Here is an 18,006-nt window from a genome sequence, read left to right as displayed (position 1 = left end):
ATGAAATATGAATTGGAAAAGATTCAAATGGGGAAGGAAGCAAGTAATATGATCTACTATCGAAGATTACAATATTTTATTTTCTGTTGATTAGAAATAAGAGTTATAAATTTTTATAACAATGCACTGCCAGGGTATTTCGTTGTATGGTTTGCCTCTGTCCCACGTAAGTAATTTAAAGGTGTCACGGTGTCTAACCGACAAAATTATCACGAGTAAGGTATTAAGGTATGTTTTTTAACTAAAAATTAATTTGCTCACAAAAATTCCTGTAATACCCTGAATATTGGCATAGTCAAGTTACTCTAAGGTCCTTAATAGAAGAGGGGACGCTTATCAATTTTTCGATTTTTTTCTGACCTTGCCGGAGCTTATTTGGACCCCCCCCCCCCCCCGCTTATTAATTTTTACATGCAATCATTCATATCTCTTATTTCATTTGTCCTATGTTCTTTCAGGTGTGAAAAATTTCTGTAAAGTTTCTCTTGAATGAAAAGGTTGCATTGTACAAAAGTTTTAACATAGAAAAGTAGTATAACATTCGAAACAAATTTACATAGGCCTGGCTGATGGACACAATGATAATTAGCCTGCTCTTTTTAGTAATACAGCAATGCATTATTATATGGTGTTAATTGTCATTTTACTATCGATTGTATTCAGAAGAAAATCTCATTTGACCCCAAAAAAGAATCATTACGTGATTTTTCAAATTTTTCTCATTTCCGGCCCCCCCGACTTACTAGGACCCCCCGCTTATTTATTTTTTAAAAATTTCAGATCTCCCCAACTATCAAGACCCCCCTTCTATTAAGGAACTTGGAGTATTATCGTGGCGGTTAGAATGTGCTTTTCTCATTAGAATGTAAAGAAACTGTGGCACCCTGGTCATCTTTTCGGGGTTTTTTTAAGTTGAACTTGCTTCTCTAATATTTCTATCTCTATTTCTAATATTGCGGAGATGCTCACCGAAACGAACATTTATCTGACGAGACATCTCCCCAATGCAGTGAATGTTGCATTTGGTGCAGCTGAGGCAATGAATCAAGAAGGGTGATGAGGATGCAAATTTGGTCCTTATGTGGAAGCAGCTATGGCTGTTAGTTATGACTCGGAAGTTGAAACGTTGACATGAAAGCAAAGAGTTGGATGTCAAGAAAGGGCAGACTGTCTTCTATTATCATGTTTGAGTGAAATCTAGAGCTGAATGGAAATTATTGACAGCATTGATAAAATCCTGTAACTGGTTGAATTAGAGTGTGATAAAACCAAGAATATCGTTACTGTATCAAATTATAAAACAAGGTAGTGAGGCATCGTAGGTATCGGCAACATTGATTTCTTTTTTGTATTAAATGAGCCGACAGGCGTTAGCTTGTCCCGAGAGACTTCCCATTGGGACACCACAGAGGATTGGAGGTAAGCTTCCTTGTTGAATGAGAGCGTGTCAATGGAAGAAAATGGTCAGCGGGGCGAGTGTGCCTGTTGGTTGGTCTTGATAAGATACCTCTACGTTAGACGACGATGTCTCTCTCTAAATATCTTGTCCTTGCAAGACATTTACTGTCATTGCTCTCTACAATTCTCTCTCCCCGGATAGTCTCAAAACAGTTTCGCTGCACACTCCCATTCATGAGCTTAAACTCTTGACAATGCCAACGCGTGGACTTCCCCTGCTTCGCTTTCCTTTGACTTTCCCAGTGACTGCTAAACATTCGAACCCTCCTTTCCTTATAATGTGTTCGAAAAACTCTAGTTGCCTCTCTCTTATTGAATTAAGCAAACGTCTTTTCCAGACGGCGACGCACTCGCTTTTCAAGCAGACATTATATTCCACTCGTTTTTAAGATGGTTGCGAGTGTTAGACTTCTTCTATAATTGACTTAAAGAAATTGTATTAACATACACACCTTTTTGATAGGTTCGAAATTGGTGTGATCTAGAAATCAATTTAGAATAATTAACGGGCTCGTATTTCAACGGCAGACTGATTTTCAACTTTCTATCTATATACAAGTTTTTTGAGCAAACAAGCAAGCGTGTCTGTCACGCAAACTGCTTGAGGAACATTCGTCTAGCTTATATTGTAGTAGTATATTTCGTTTTCTACAACGTTTGGTCATGACTGTTAGTCAGTAGCAAAGACTTGAACTTTCTTCTTAAGAATTATGTAAGAATAATTTCAGGCTCAGGATCACAAATTATCAAGAATATTGAGGCTCGCCAAAAATTAAAGTATCTTTATAAAAAGTTTGGTTTGAATTACATCATAAAGTTTAGTTAGCTTTTCTTTGCTTTATTATCGAGGGATCTTACCTGTGCCAAAAATTGAAGTAAGCATCTCATGACATGGTGGAATATGTGAAAACAAGCACAAGGCAGGAATTTAAAGAAAGGAAATGTGGCAATACTTTGTCGATTTTGAGTCTCCGTTTTGCTCTTAGGTATCATCAAATTTTGGAACGAAATGCAGAACTGTTACGTCATTCGTGCTATATTCTATATTTTAAGTTACTGTTATATCGCGCTCTAATTTGTGTTTCTGCTGAGTGAGTCTCGAATAACATTTAGCACAAAATTGAAACGAAGGCATTAACTGTATCACTTTGTCCTTTTTAAAATCTAAAACTTTTGTTTTTTGAAATTTTTGTTTCTGCGACTATTAGCATTTTTTCAGCTATTTCATTAAAATTTCTGTAAATATTTCTGCAACTTTAAGAAGTTATTTTCATTACTTCAATGTTTCAATTTGATAAGTAGATGTACAAAGATATATTAAAATCCTACGAATTAATCGTACTTTTAGCCATATGAGGGAAGAATTTTGCTCGATAAGAGGACATATATTTTTGCAAATTTAGGTGTTTATCGACACCATTGCCTCCTCCATCCATGGTAAGAAACTTAGATGCTAAAACTTTATGGCGCAAAAAGATTGCAATAGGTCGATATAGGTAGGATGCCTAATTAGAAGTGTTTACTTGCATAACCTGGTCGAATTGGACCAAAGAGCATCAAATCAAAAACAAGCTGAGCCTTATGCAACCACATGGAACTTTCTCAAATCAAAATTCATAAATACGTCTTAACTGCAAAATAATCATATATTAGAAGATTTTCACAAAATGTTGAGACGTTCACGAGAAAAACAATCCACTAAAACAAAGTTCCCTCTTTTAACTCTTTATGCAATAAATAACAATGTTGATTTAGGTTTTTTTAAGATTACTTCATTTTCAAAACTTCTAGCCCTATGCATTCAAGATGCAAAAAGTTGAAAGCAAAGCTTGTCATATGCTTCTTCCGGCCACTTCCTGCCACTTCAAGTACTTCTCTCGTCGACGCATCTTCTTCTCAAGTACTCTTAAATATTCTTTCAAACGTAGATATTTGTGCTTTGGGCTATCCATGTCGTCTACAATATGAGTTCTCTTTTTCTCCCGACTTTCAACACAGTATGCCTTCAAACGCTTGCAAATTGCCTGTTTTGAAAACATCTGCAACAAAAAACAATATATTTTAGGTCCAATCTCGTCACCGTAAGCTTGCAGTGCTTTCATTATGGGTGGGAGGGTTGTAGTCATTTTTTAAGCTAACTTTTAGACAATTCCTTGAGTGAAGTTGTTTGTAACTCACTGTTCACACAACCAACGTTTCATATTAAAGCCATTCTTATTGTAGTAAACAACGTCATTGTAACATGCATATCTTTATAAAGGATTGTTTATTAAAGCACCGATAAGTTATCATTTAAACCTTTGTTTATGATCGTTGATAGATGCTTCTTTGCGTAAAGTGCCGTTTTGTTTTAATTTTTTTTGTTAATTCTTTTGCTAGATTTTCATTCATTTTCAATTTTTTCTTTCATCATGTACTTTATTTAAAAAAAGAATACATAGTATATTGAATACTTGGATATATTTTCTCATGACATTCCGTCCAGCTTCCAAATCCCGGCAAACAATACATAATTGTTGATCTTAATATAAGTTTAAATGTACCTGTATGCATACTATATATGAAGCGAATATCATCAAAAAGCTAAAGCTACTCATTAAAGCTCAAATGAAACATTTTTTGATGAACCAAACGCAATAATACATTCAAATTGAGGATTTATTCGAATTACTTTATCATTCTTTACATTTTGTCTCTATGTGTCGTTGTTTACACTTCAAAACTATGAGCAAATCCAAAAATGGACCAGATTGACAAGAGCTGTATAAATGCTACTTGCAATCTTGTTTCGGGTGTTGTTTCATTGGCATCTATCATTTTGTAACGAGTAGCGACAAGCACTCTTCTTTTATAGTTGCAACATCGATCTAAACATTTTTTTAGATACCGCGAAACGGCCGTTTCTTCTGAAGAATCTAGTGAGCTTAATCTAGTCCTAATTCACCATTTGAAAAGCGGTTTGCAGTTATAGAGCATCTTACAAAGGATTTGGCAATTTATTAGCGCGTTCATATAAAGTTTTATGTAATTTTAATGCGAATTATTGGTTGGTATTTGGAAAGTTTACTCGTTTCTTCTTTACCAATAAAGCAAATTACATGCTGAAAATGTGTCTTAAATTCTTCTGAAAACATGCTCTGGCGATAACCGGAGCCGCATTTTGCAAGTGTAATATAAGGTTAAGCTCTATTTCAAACAAGAACTCCTGTGTTGTAAAAAGACCACTCCCATTTTGATGTTTACTTCTCTATGAACTCAAAAAAGCATCTTTCTTTACAGTGTATGAATTACAGAAATCGAAAGGACCGGAAATCCAAACTGTTGAAATGAAATCATGAAACCAGCCAACAAGACCGTGAAATTCTTAAAATACAATAAAACATGTTTAGATTGATGACTTGTCATTATTTAAGTAAACAAAACATTTCCTTCGCTTTCACTGACACCATTGGGATCAAATTTCTACATTTATGTTACAATTAACACACAAAATAGAATATTCCTGCTATCAGGTCGTCTACGTAAAAAAAACAACAATTTCAGTCATTCATTTATCAAGGACTTTTGCATAGCCTTCAATTCATTATAAAGGTCAACATGACCTGATGTACGAAGAAAGAGCAAACTCTTAAGAAGCACAAACCTTTGTCTCCTTTTTGCCGTAACCATATCTTCCAGAGCCAGCAAAAACACACTCGACGTTCTGCTGCTTAATATCTATTAGACTTAGTGCTATAAGAAGATAAGCCACTGTAACCTTTTGTTGATTCATTGTGGCGCTTTTGTTATTCTGCCTTTCGTCTGATTATAAAAGATAATCTTGCATAAGCCAAGTTATCGAAAAAGCGAGCCAGCTAAGCTCCTATAGGTGACTGCTGGGGTGCAAATGGACAATCGGCTTATATGGCCAGAGATGAGACTGTCTTTAAATAGTTTTCCCAGTCAAACAGGTGATAGAAAGCTTGATTGACATGTGTTGTCTGCATCTAAAACGGTGCTGCTCTCCCACGATGAACTTGACAGGTGAAGGAAAAACTTCTAATATTTCGAGTTTGCGTTCAAGTCTAAGGATATAGCGACTATTTTCTCACTGAATTTGCCACTTTTTGCCATAAAGTTACTTCAGAAGCAGGTTTCTTGCTTGGCCAGAAAGCATTTTGTGTTAGAATGACACAATGTTCCATATTTAACAAAACGATGAAGGATGTTTTTGGATTCAGATATAAAAATCTAGCAATACTGAATAATACAGATATTCCAGTCAAAAAATATAATTGAATATACAGGTAAAACGATAGTTGAAACATGGTGGCGTGTCATACTTTTGTCATGGCGCTGCATCATTTTGCAAGAGGTTTAACTTAATACCTTTAGCGGTTCTTCACAAATAGACGGTAGCTATGAAGTCATGTCAACAAAAAATTTTCTGCAGTTACTTGATAATTTGAAAATTATTAACAATGGGCAATCGTATTCTATTTCCATGGCAATAAACGTTGTTGTTAAGTTTGTTATGAATATAACGAGTCTCGTAATGAGAACAGGACAATTTAATAATTCATCATTCTTCTGCGAGAGTACCTGTAATTTTGGCAAATTTTGAAATGCTGACGATTGTGGGATATAAAACTATTTCGACAGCAGGGAACAATTTTCAAGGTAAAGGTGATATTTAGGAAAAGCTAAGTTCAGCCGAGCAGCACCTTTTTATATTTCTGTGCTAAAGAAGTAAGAAAGTATATTAATGAATTGTTTACAATGAACTACAATTGTTCATTTTCCACAGCCTCTCAAATATTGCTATGATTGGTTTCTATAAGGTTGAACGAGGCCATCTGACAGAAGGGTAAAATCTGGCTGATTAGACGACGCTACGACGCAGCATAAAATAATGCGTGATATCTATGTATTCCGACCATTCTAAGCGCAATTCTGAAATGTGGCTTAAAATGAATGCTGAAGTACAGCTCAAGTGACAGAAAAAATGAGATAGTTTGAGATCCCTTGAATCTACTTTGACAGACGCAAATGCAATTTTTGCCTAATTCACTCGATAAATCCGTATGTCCATAATCCGTAACTGTTCTGCTACAAGCAGAATTACCAAATAAGATTATCAGGTCCACTGAAAAATGCAAGACTTGAATCGCAGTAGATGTTAGTATATCTAAAGTACCTCCCTTTGGAAAAGAACGTAATAGAGCCACGAGGCTGGTTACTCGGAAATACTGTAATGTAGCCGGTATCCATTAATAGGGCAAAGGAAATACCAATAAATCAAGGTGTGTTGATAATTTATTGGTAGAACAGCTAACTACAATAGAATATAATCATTTCTTATGTTGCTAACGGTAATTATCCATATTTTGTGGTTTTGGGGTACAAGTAGCAACGCAGTAAAGAATTGGAAAAAATACATTATGGCAGAAGGTATAAGACAGAAGTATGAATGGAAATTTTTGAATGAAAGTGTCCTTATTGAATTGCCATGTACTTATGGCGATATCCATTATCGATTTGGATAGCAAATAAAAAGCAATATTTGTGATCTTGCGTACATTGGCAACGGTGCTTGCAAAGATACATTTTCAAATACATCTTGTGCATCTTACAGATTACACATTTCATTAGCAGTAAAGAAGGTAGACAATTCACAGAGAAACTTGGCAGTCGTCACTATAAATCAGAGAAGCAGCTGGCGTTACCCAAGCTTATAATTTCAACAAATTCTAATAATTTGACGGAATGAAACAACAGCTGAAAGAAGTTTGAGTGATGTAATTATAAAGGGTTGTTAAAGTAAATTTATGCATTAACAAAGCTCCTCGTAAGGAAAGCGTTGGTTTATAAACTCTTGCTTAATGTCCAGGGTTTAAAGAAAGTTAGTGATTGCTTTTGTTAGATGGCTCTTAATGAACATTTTTAGAAAGGGGTCAATCTGATTATGATTATGAAAAAGTCCCATTAACGACTTACATCTTATAACTTGAAGTAAAATTGCGACTGATTGAAAAACAAGCTTATGTATTAAGGATATTTTCAGATAAAGTAACTGCAAAGATTAATAGCAATTAGTTTTAAGAATAAACAGATACTGTTCATGATCGTAATTTTCATATCTTCCCAAGTCCTCTTTCAACTATATTTTCTTGACGAATGATTTCCATAAATTGATTACAGTGCCTGTTACAACTTAGGTAGCCTATAAAAACAAATTGAAGAAAAAAAGAGGCAATTTCACCTTACAGACTATGATACTGCCTTTGATTTAAGAAAACAGCAACTTACGATATTTGGCGCGTGATTTCTATGCATCAATTAGTGCTGAGTCGCTTCTGTGGTGTAATGGATTTCAAGACCACTGCTCGGATCTCACAGCATTTAGAATGAAAATAAATTGAGATTATGATGGAGACCAGGAAGGCCTAGGTACCTGGAGAAAAAAAAGTGTGCACTATAACCATCTTCCAAACGACGATAAGGTCTTAATTTAAGGTTTAATCGATTCAAGAAGTTATGCGATAGCATGAGGACGCATAAGGATAAATTTCAAAGAAATTAATTTGAAAAGGTATAATATTTTGTAGATGTACTTTAGATTTCACCCCCCCCCCTAAAATTCAAAGAATCCTGCCGCAAACAAGGCCATAGACATTGGTGGAAATTATGGGGGTTTGGGGGGATCGCCCCCCCCCTAATCAGCGATGTCGTTGGAAAATTTGGGCTTTCATCGGATAATTGACAACAGTTTAATTTGTCGAAATTACTCCAAGAAATCGTTCGGAAAAGGATTCTAAGCTAATCTAAGGGCGCAAGGGCGCAATTGACAAATTTTCTGCTCACTTCGCTCGCAGGTGAACTGCATTTTCCCTTTTTACCCCAGGGGCCTCTATAACCTCTTGGGACCCTTTTTGCAAAATTTGGACATAGCATAGCTGATAAAATATTAGCCAGTACTAAATAATCGATCAAACAATATATGACCAATATCAAAACTGCTTGTGAATTGTATATTTAACTTCAATTCCGTAAAAATCAGCCGAAATTTCCATCGGATTCTTCCGAATAAAAGTTATTTCAAACGTTTTCTCCACTGACGAAAACAAGATAAAATGCATAAAATGAACGTACGACTTGTCAAAATTGTAATCGGTCGTTAGTGTAACCTCTTGTATCATAAATTGCCTTAGATGAGATATAGATCTTGATATCAAAAATCATAAACGGATTGTTCTTCTTGCTACTTTATTATGGTGTGGTCAGCAAATATTTCTAGGGTCCCATCAAAAAATTATATATTTTTATCAAAAGGGGCAGTTTCTTTAAAATAAGACATGATCCAAGATGTTATCTTGTCGGAAAATTGTAGGCCTGCCCCCCCCCCCAAATGAAAGCCTGAATTTCCGCCACTGGCCATAGAAACTTTCTAATCGACAATAACTATTTATTTTTCTCTGAAAAAATCTTTTACGTTGAAGAGTCAACAGAATTAGAAAATACGTCTAGAAAATGAAAGCAAGAATTGCTGGGAAATTAAAGTTGACTGCGAAAAGAAAATAACAAAAGTACTTATTAAAGAATAAAGTGGTCTTCTTTTACAGTTCATTAAATTGAGATTTAGAATGTAGCAAAATAGGCCTTTTTATTATTTATTTGATGATCATGGTTGGTGCAATTCTTGGCCGCGGCCTGAGTAAGAAGTTCGTGCAGATCAGCAAAGATGTAACAAAATGAGATCAAACAATATCATAAAATAAAGTCATTTTTCAATACCACAATTATTAACAATAATATATAAATACACTAAAAATATACAAAAGCCTTGAAATTAATACGAATTTTCTAAATAATGAGCTAGTCTGCTGCTTTGTCAAATTTCAATCAATTGCAGAGTCCACTGAGCGATACTATCAAACATAGTGATAATGTAAGATTGAGTCTTCAGCTACTAAGCGTCTTGAATATAACAAACTGGAGTTGAAGCAGTTGTTTATAGCTCGTTCACATCGATGGTTTTGGAGTTGAATTGCATGCCGCCTTATGGCAAATGGTGTGTTTAGTCAGCTCACCTGATAAGAGCATTTGAATGGATTTCTGAATCTCCCGTCTTGAAATTGTTGATCTTTTGTTGTAATGAGCCAAACGGCTGGCTTCAAAAGCGATACACTCACATAATTCGTTCGCTGAAGTTACACCAACAGCTCTTGACGATATACTGACGTCGTGTTGGACCTGCTTCAATACTTTGTAAATATAGACTTTATAACTGTCTTTGTGCTTTTTGATGCCTTTTCTCAGATTTCTGGTGAGAATCATTTTCTTTAGATCAGCAGCTCTTCTGCCTCTCCGAGGTTTGAACGCTTTACTGTCGTGCATGCTAGGTCTTGGAGCCATTTCTTGTACTACTATCTTTACAACGTGCAGTATTCTGATTGAAGCTGATAGACAAAACTGCCTTTTAATGCCTACCTAACATCCCAAGAGAACCTAAAATTGACAAGGCGAGTAATCTCTCGGGTCTGTGTACGTTTGCTCTCCATGCACATGCATTTATTAGGGTGAACATTCATTGCTGAGAGATTACTTGTGCATTTGCATATGTTTACAATTGGCATCAAACAGGCAAGCCACGTTTTGTCACTTTTAGAAGAGACAAAAATGTGGCTATGCCAAAATAGAGTTTGAAATTGATGCGTCACAAAAATGTAAGCTTTTAAGCCTTGGAATTTAGAATAACAAAATAGCTTGAAAAAGCATCAAGAAAAATCTCTAAACGTGTAAATTCAGCTGAATATGTTGAAAACTTGCTGAGATGTGACCGCATCGGTACTGACTCTTTCCCTGTCAAATAACTGTAATTTTGTCCTGGTTCTGATTCCAATAAATGAATTAGGCCAGCGCAAATGTCAGTTTTACTTCCTTCTACTCTATTACTTGCTATATCTCAGTCAATTTGACAGATATTTTAATGATTTCGAATTTAAAGGTATTTCATATGGTGTTTCCAAGCTATGTGGTCAATAAACAAAAATTCTAAGAATTAACTTTTACTGTGTCACATTATGGAAATATTTACCTTTATAACAGCGAAAGAACTTCTCGTGGGGTTGGAAATAAACCAAAAGCACATACAATCACGGGGATATGAACTGAATTAAGGTTTAAATGCCCATTCCTGTGCATTAGGAAACAGTTTCAAAAGACCAACGAAACTGTGCAATTTATTTTAAAGCCGTAACTGAAGATCAAGAAGAAAAGACGAAAATGGACTTATACACAGAAAACCGTTGGTGGCTGTGCATTTTTTTGAGAAAAAAGATTGGTAATTCATTTAAACATTTTAGGGCTCCCTGGGTTTGAAATGGCACTTTTAGTTACAAAGAGGTTTTTTGGTATTATACCTTACGTATAAGGGGTTTTAGCTAAAAGGAGCTTGTACACACCCAAAACTCTCATGACTATGTCATGTAATCAGAAAAAATACCTTTGTTCTGATCTACCATTTTAGCAAAAATACCGAAATCTTTCTATCACTACCGTATTTTCTTATTATTGAGAATCACCTAGATTATTACAAGACTCGTGCATATTATAGTTGTATAATTTGATAACACCGTCATTTTTATAACAACCATAAGTTCCAGTTGTGACAAAGGGCAAGACTAAAAACATTTCTACCGTCAGCGTCAAACACCTATTACTTATTTTATCTCCAAAGCTTACTCCTTTTCTTGAGGACATTATGGCGATAAGATAAAATGAATTCAATGAGACAGTTTTCACCTTTTGTGCATAACTGACATCTGATAATTACAGTTATTGAAGTTGTGATGAACCAAACTGCTTGTTTTATCGAGGTTCTCAAACAGGATAATAGTGTTTCGTCTCATTACGGTCTCTTAGCAAGTTAGCTAGCAGTTGTGCTGGCCAGGTTTCAAAGCACTGTTAGGCCATTTTGCCAACCAGCATTTAAGTTGAAAGGCCTGAGTTAAAAATTCGTTACAATTTCTGTTCACAAGGGAGAAAAATAGACTAAAATTATGTATGGTCCTGAAAGACAACCTAAAATTCATCTAAAAAGCAAATCAATGTAAAAAATCAAGGTATGATGCGTATGTTAACTTGAAGGTCGGTGTCTGTCTGTTTCAGAAAACATCCATCAGTCCGACATGGAAAAATTAATCCTCTATAACAGTGCATTTAAAGTGTTTTTAATTGTTTATGAAACTTTAATAGCTTTTAGACTACGCTATGTGAACAAACCAGTGTTCGGCATCGACCAAGAACAAAACTGATAACATGTTTTTCTGAAAAGGCAAGTATGACCATCAAAATGTGCAACTATGTACGCTTACTGTACTTTCATTAACTTCAAATAATTCTTTAAAGAGTTTACACACAGTTATGTTATTCTGTAAATAACTTAAAGTTCCATGCAACCAATATGATTGGTTGCCTATTTGTTAAGTATGGTTAGCCAGTTGTTTATCAGCTGATCCGCTTCAAGTATGCTTCCCTTTGTAAGCTATGGTGAAGTTTGACGACAGGTGACGTTTTGGCACAGAAAAAACAACAAACATGCAAAGATATCGGAAAACTTTCTCGAGATCAACTAAAGCTTAATTTTAGTGTTTAAATAAAAATATAAACAAGAAAAAATTAAACTCGATTAAGGCCTCTATCGGTGGAAGGTAAGAAGATTTTCTCTGAAATGCATTAGACTATTCAGACAAAAAGCTTTAATTACATGCTTCAAAATGTTTGCTCTTTCAAAGCCATTTTTAAATTCTCTACAACGAAAATATTGTTTGAAAATTTCGAGCATCAGGCTATAAACGACTAAGAGACATCGCCAGTAAACTAACGAAAACTTTGCACAACAACACATAGACGCAGAATGTACTTTGCAGTTCACTGTCTAGTTCAAAACAATGACTGTGAAGAAAATCATTATAATACCATATTCGAATGCGAACGAGACACAACACAGTCATGAAAGCACGTCCCGCAGTAAAACATAAAAAATTAAATAAAACTTTCTCTTTATTCATTCAAAAATATTCGAAACTTATGCAACTGCCAGTGAAGTTCTTCTTGAATTTCAGCTAAACAACATTCTATATAATACTTCCTCATTGTCGAAGAAATTGTTCTTTCAAATTACTTTTGAAATTTGTTCCTCCTATGTCTATTATTGATTCACCAATCTGCTATTACAGTGTCGCACCTCCTTCAAGCGCTTTCTATCCACTATCACGAGACTTTGGGACATAAATGAATGCAACAATGGCACCAGGACCGAATCAACCCATATTCCTGGTTGACGTCATCGTTTACGGACAAAAACGTTTTGACAAGTTCAAACAGATATTGAGCAGAGATTCAAACATTGCAACTGAACTTTATTTGGACCATTGAAGAAAGTACTTACGGACAAAAACGTTTTGCCAAGTTCAAACAGATATTGAGCAGAGATTAAAACATTGCAAACTGAGCTTTATTTGGATCATTGAAGAAAGTACTTACGGACAAAAACGTTTTGCCAAGTTCAAACAGATATTGAGCAGAGATTCAAACATTGCAAGCTGAACTTCATTTGGGCCATTCAAGAAAGTACTTATAATTTCCAAAACACACTTTACAATACTATGTTCACTGGCATTTATCCTCTGCAAGTTTCTTCTAGTACTTGAATATGAGAGGCTCTAAAAAGAGCAGTATTGAATTTATCATAGCATAAGGTCTAAACACTCCTGACTGCTGATATTTCAAAACTATTTTATACTGTTTACTTGCGAGAGGGAAGATGCCTCTTTATTTCCAACATCAAAACGTCTCTTTACTTCTAACATCAAAACGCTCTAGATGTTTAACCAGAATGAAATGATTAATTAAAAAATACTTTTTTCAACATGGCGCGAAAAAAGGGAATCATTTTCATGAAGTACTTTGTACCGACATTTCAATGAGCCTAAAAGAATCCCTAAGGTGGATGCCTAAAAGGTGAATGGAAATGAAGAACGCAAGTTGAGTTGAGAACAGCATTTAAAGTTGGCAGTCAGAATAACTTGTTACATTGTTTGTCTGCTGCTTGCTACATCATTAACATCAACTCATCAACAACGAATGCACTCGCTAAATCCTAACGTCAAGGTAAAACTCTGACATAAATTTTTCTTCAAGATTCTATGAATATCCGATAAATATTTAGACAGAGTCTAATCTGCGATCAAGTTTAAGCGATTCTCAAAATGTTCAAAGGTTTTCACAACTTCCATCTTGTTTATTCCAACATTGGTAAAGAAGCAGCTTGGATCGGTACCTTTTGCAATGCTAACACTTCATCACTTTACCAAAAGTAGGTTTACTAGCTGTCGACATGCGAAAAAGCAACGTTGAGCAAAAAATTTTTGTGACGGTTGAAGTTTCTGAGCAAAATAGAGAGAATTCTAATGCACACGAGTTGAAAGTTTTTCGAGAGGAACTCATTAATTTTAAACTGCCTTTGAAAAAGAATTAAAAACGAAAATTTGAAAAAAACTTGATTGAAATGTTAAGTATATGTATTATAGTTCTGAAGGAATCCACAATAAATTCCTTCTCTGCCTTTGAAGGAATAAAAAATATCTACCGCCACAAGATAACAAAAAAATCTTAGTACTCAAAATTATCAAATTTAAGCATTATTCTCAAAGCAAAGCTTTACCAACAAATATAACTGCAGGAGTTTTGTTTCTCGCACCTCTTTTCTCCCTCCGAGGTTATTTGAAGTGGAATAAATGTTCTTAGGGCCTCTTGCAAAGTAATATATCCTAAAAAAGCTTTTAAAATATTCTGTTTCTGCAGAGGATAGTACAACTAATGCAGTAAATGCTCCATTGCATACAGCTGAATCCGGTTAAGTCGGACTTTTAAAATGGGATAAGCAAATAATCCGCCTTGGCAAATGTCTGGCAAATCTGGGGTACGATTTTTGACTTGAATAAAAATACCCAATAGTATTGAATATTGAATAAGTCAAAAAGTCCGGAGTACAAGTTCAACGGGACTCAACTGAATTTAGTTTTGCACCAAACTGCAAAGTCAAAGACAAAAATCAGTTAATCGGCAAAAACAAATAAAAGACATATCTTAAAGGCGCTAGACGTTGGACGGATGTTCAAACAGCTACGCAGTTTACTGTACAGTCAGAAATTTTTCCCTCGGAGCAGTGATTCATTCATAGATTGACCTCAATATATTTACATCATAGCAGTGCTTGAATTGACCTCACCAGGTATCTCATCAGTGTTTGAGGTCGAAGGATAATGATAATTCACCAATCGCTGACCAACTAAATATCTAAGAGAAAAAACAAGTAGTTTATTGAACAGGTTCCAACATAACTTAACAGGATTTAAAATATAACCAATCAAAATGCGTCTATTCAAAAATTGACCAACCAAAAAATGTCGGTATTTATTTACTTCTAGCACCGTGTGGAGGCGAATTGGTATGAAATTTCGAGCACCCTTTTTGCCTGTTGCTAACTGAAGCCAAATTCAAATTTCAAGACAAATTTTCAAAATTACAGCTCGCAATACAGGATGGTCCTTGACACTGCTAGAGGATATTTTGCTATAATTCTCTCATTCAGCCGAAACAGATTAAGAAACTGCTTTACATAGATTTGAGAATCTTCTTATTGAATCTTCTTCTGATTGGCATATTTCAATCCACAACTGGGTATATATTTTCTATCGTGTTTTTTCGCAACCTTATTCAGACGTTTTATACTCTGAGGAACGAAAGAAAAGCTTTCACTACGCTTTAGAATGTTTGCTTTTTTCAAAGCCATTTTCAAATCTTCTTTTTAGGACTAGGTAGATAGGACTAGGTAGATGTAGAAGAAAGAATCTGAATGAGAAATGAATTTCACACGTAGAAAGAACGTAAGGATCGTGTGTTGATGCATTACACACATGGAAAGCTAAAACAAAATCGAGCATAAATGTTTTCACTGTTTCACCTACTAAAAGAGCGGTTATCATTAACTCTCTCTGGACGATCATAAAACAAAAGGTCAATGAAATGATACCAAGGTGCTTTGATACCAAGGTGAAATGATAAGATTATTCATCAAATAGTTCAACATCCTTGATTACATGGCGACAGTTGATGTCAGTATGTAACGTATGCCATTAGAAATGACGCAAAGATGCTACTAACGTAAGCTTGAATTGCATACATAATTGCTAATGACATGTACCGAAATGCATAGATTATGACACCTGAAAAGAACAGTAATCAGCTTGCAAAATAGGTGCCCATAAACAATCTAAGAAGGACAAAAACACACATTTTTTGTGGGAAAAGAGGCATAACCCACTTTCTGTAGAAAGCTGTGGATCGAATTTTGCTTAAAGGAATTAGGGCGTGTCTAATCTCCTATGTTCAAAAGAAAATATGAAATGAGATACTTTAAAACATCAAAGTTGTTGATAAGACTAAACATAAAAGGATGTGTGTAAAAACTACTAGAGGTAAAAGGTTGTAGCTTTGATACAAAACAAGCTGGTTAAGTACTAAAACAACAAAATTACATTTTAAGATAAATATCTAATGAATGGTGTAAATAAGGCAAAACAAAAGTTAGTGGAGAGAACAAGCAAAACGATCTGCTGTCAAGTAGGCAAGGGACCAGCAAGGCAATAATGTAATATGAGAGAAGCTGTTCTGTTAGCACATCAAAAACTCGATAAACATTTGCGAAAAGATTGGCTCAATATTTGATCAGCAATCAGATCATTTCTATCACCATAAAATGCACGAGAACTAGGTCGCTGCCATAGAGCATTTATCAACAGAGATTTATAAAGTTTCTAAATACTTACTTTTCGTTCTTGATTCTCTCGTAAAGATTTCTAAACTGGCGTCCTTGAAAAGCCAGAGCAGTAGCAATTAAGCCAATTATCAAAATGAATGGGTAGATCCGGCGGTGAGCTAGCAGCTGTGCTTCCTTCGAAATACCTAAAAATAACAAAGAGGTAGCCTAATCGAAGATATAGAAACAGCAACGGGTGCAAAAAGGGCACGAGGAATGGAACAAGTGATAGCATAGAAATGCTGGCTTCTAAGAGGTCATTCATAAACAAAAAGGCAGATAAAAGAAAAAACTAAGGAAAACTTTAAAAAGACGTAACGACCAGGAAAAGGCGATTTGCCAACTACCATGGATGACTAAACGTACTTAAACAAAACATTGGAGGCCAAAGTTGGTTAACGAACATAAGACGGTAAAAATAAAACAACGATCAACGATCAACGATCAACGATCAACGATCAACGATCAACGGTCAACGATCAACGGTCAATGATCAACGGTCAATGATCAACGATTAAAAGAAATGTTTTGGCATGCTCGCTAGTACTGATTGTGATCTGTCTACATTGTTGCTTGTAAATATTGTATCGAGCCCTCTTAAACGTATGGCTGACCCTTCAAGCAACGAGAATTCTATGTAAATGTGTGAATAAAGAAAAGATCACAATAGCAGTCTGCTCGGCGGACTCCAAGGAGTTCTTGCGGCGAAAAGTCGTTGAAAATGTAGCAAATAAGAAACACCGCAATGCGACGAGAATGAACAACAATAACAATAAATACACGTTAATTAGTAAAGGCTAATATTTCGCACCGGCATACGAGGCTTCATCAGAGCAAAAGTAAACGGGCTAAAAATAGGCGATGGTGGCGTCGGATTGGTTGATGTGGAATTGTGTGAATGCAGCGCAGCGGTGGAGGAGGGAAGGATGGCGAATGAGGGAGCGTAGGAGGTGGTAGTGGAATGAAAATGTAATGAGGATGAAGTACTATAATATGAAATAAATATAATGTTGCTGTAAGGTTAACGGTTAGTGGTTGCCAGAGTGTTTGCCAGGCCAATGAAGTATTGCTCTTTGGCTCGTCGAACACTCGTTTGTCGTTGAGTTGCGGTAATGGTGTTATAGTGTGGTCATTGATGGTATGTCCTGGGCTGCAGAAATGTTCTGCAGCGCCAGATTTGTCTACTTTTTTGTTGATGATGCCTCTTCTGTGTTCGTTAAATCTGTCTTGCAGTCGTCTACTTGTTTGTCCCATGTATTGGCAGTTCTTGTGTCCGTTAGTTAAACAGCGTTTGCACTGTAATGCGTAAAGAGCGTTAGTAGAGTTACAGTCCAGTCTTTTTTTTATGTCGTAGTTTTTGTCAGTGTTAGTAAAGTTAAAAGAAGTAGTACTGTCTGTGATGCGTTGGCATGTTATGCAGTTACATCGCGAGTGACATTTGTGAGTGCCTCTGAGATTACTGGGTGTGTCACTTTTTATTCTTGCACGAACCAATATATCCCGGAGGTTTTTAAGGTCTACGGTAGCTGAGTATGAGTACGTCGGAGAAGACTTCTTTGCATGTTTTGTAGTTCTGTGATATGTTGATGTTTTGTTTGAGGATGGTAGATAGCTGTGGCAAAGAGGGGTGATAGGTGACAACAAATGGCGTTCTGTCATTTTTACGTTGTTTTGTGGGTTTCAGG

General features: G+C 35.5%; 2 protein-coding genes across 3 annotated transcripts in view; both read right to left on the bottom strand.

Moving 5' to 3' along the window:
• Positions 1 to 3,157: 3,157 nt before the first annotated feature.
• On the bottom strand, positions 3,158 to 5,489 carry LOC148960408 (uncharacterized). Its single transcript, XM_089115978.1, has 2 exons — positions 5,102 to 5,489; positions 3,158 to 3,497 (listed from the first exon to the last, which is right to left on the bottom strand). The coding sequence occupies exons 1-2, from the start codon at positions 5,228 to 5,230 to the stop codon at positions 3,291 to 3,293; spliced, it is 336 nt and encodes a 111-aa protein (XP_088972104.1). The 5' UTR covers positions 5,231 to 5,489; the 3' UTR covers positions 3,158 to 3,290.
• Positions 5,490 to 13,036: 7,547 nt separating this feature from the next.
• The window catches only part of LOC148960407 (E3 ubiquitin-protein ligase MARCHF6-like), a 51,541-nt gene continuing 46,571 nt past the window's right edge, over positions 13,037 to 18,006 (bottom strand). For both annotated transcript variants that reach the window (XM_089116148.1, XM_089116149.1), the window contains exons 31-32: positions 16,332 to 16,467; positions 13,037 to 14,799 (exon numbers count right to left, since the gene is read on the bottom strand). In XM_089116148.1, the coding sequence (XP_088972274.1) occupies positions 14,700 to 14,799; positions 16,332 to 16,467 (236 nt within the window). In that variant the 3' untranslated portion in view covers positions 13,037 to 14,699. The remainder of the gene's footprint in view (positions 14,800 to 16,331; positions 16,468 to 18,006) is intronic.

This window comes from Rhopilema esculentum, chromosome 4, assembly GCF_057945365.1.
Source record: "Rhopilema esculentum isolate cy_ngs chromosome 4, ASM5794536v1, whole genome shotgun sequence".
Lineage (NCBI taxonomy): Eukaryota > Metazoa > Cnidaria > Scyphozoa > Rhizostomeae > Rhizostomatidae > Rhopilema > Rhopilema esculentum.
The sequence above is the reverse complement of the archived record's forward strand: the minus strand, read 5'-3'. Positions and strand labels throughout refer to the sequence as shown.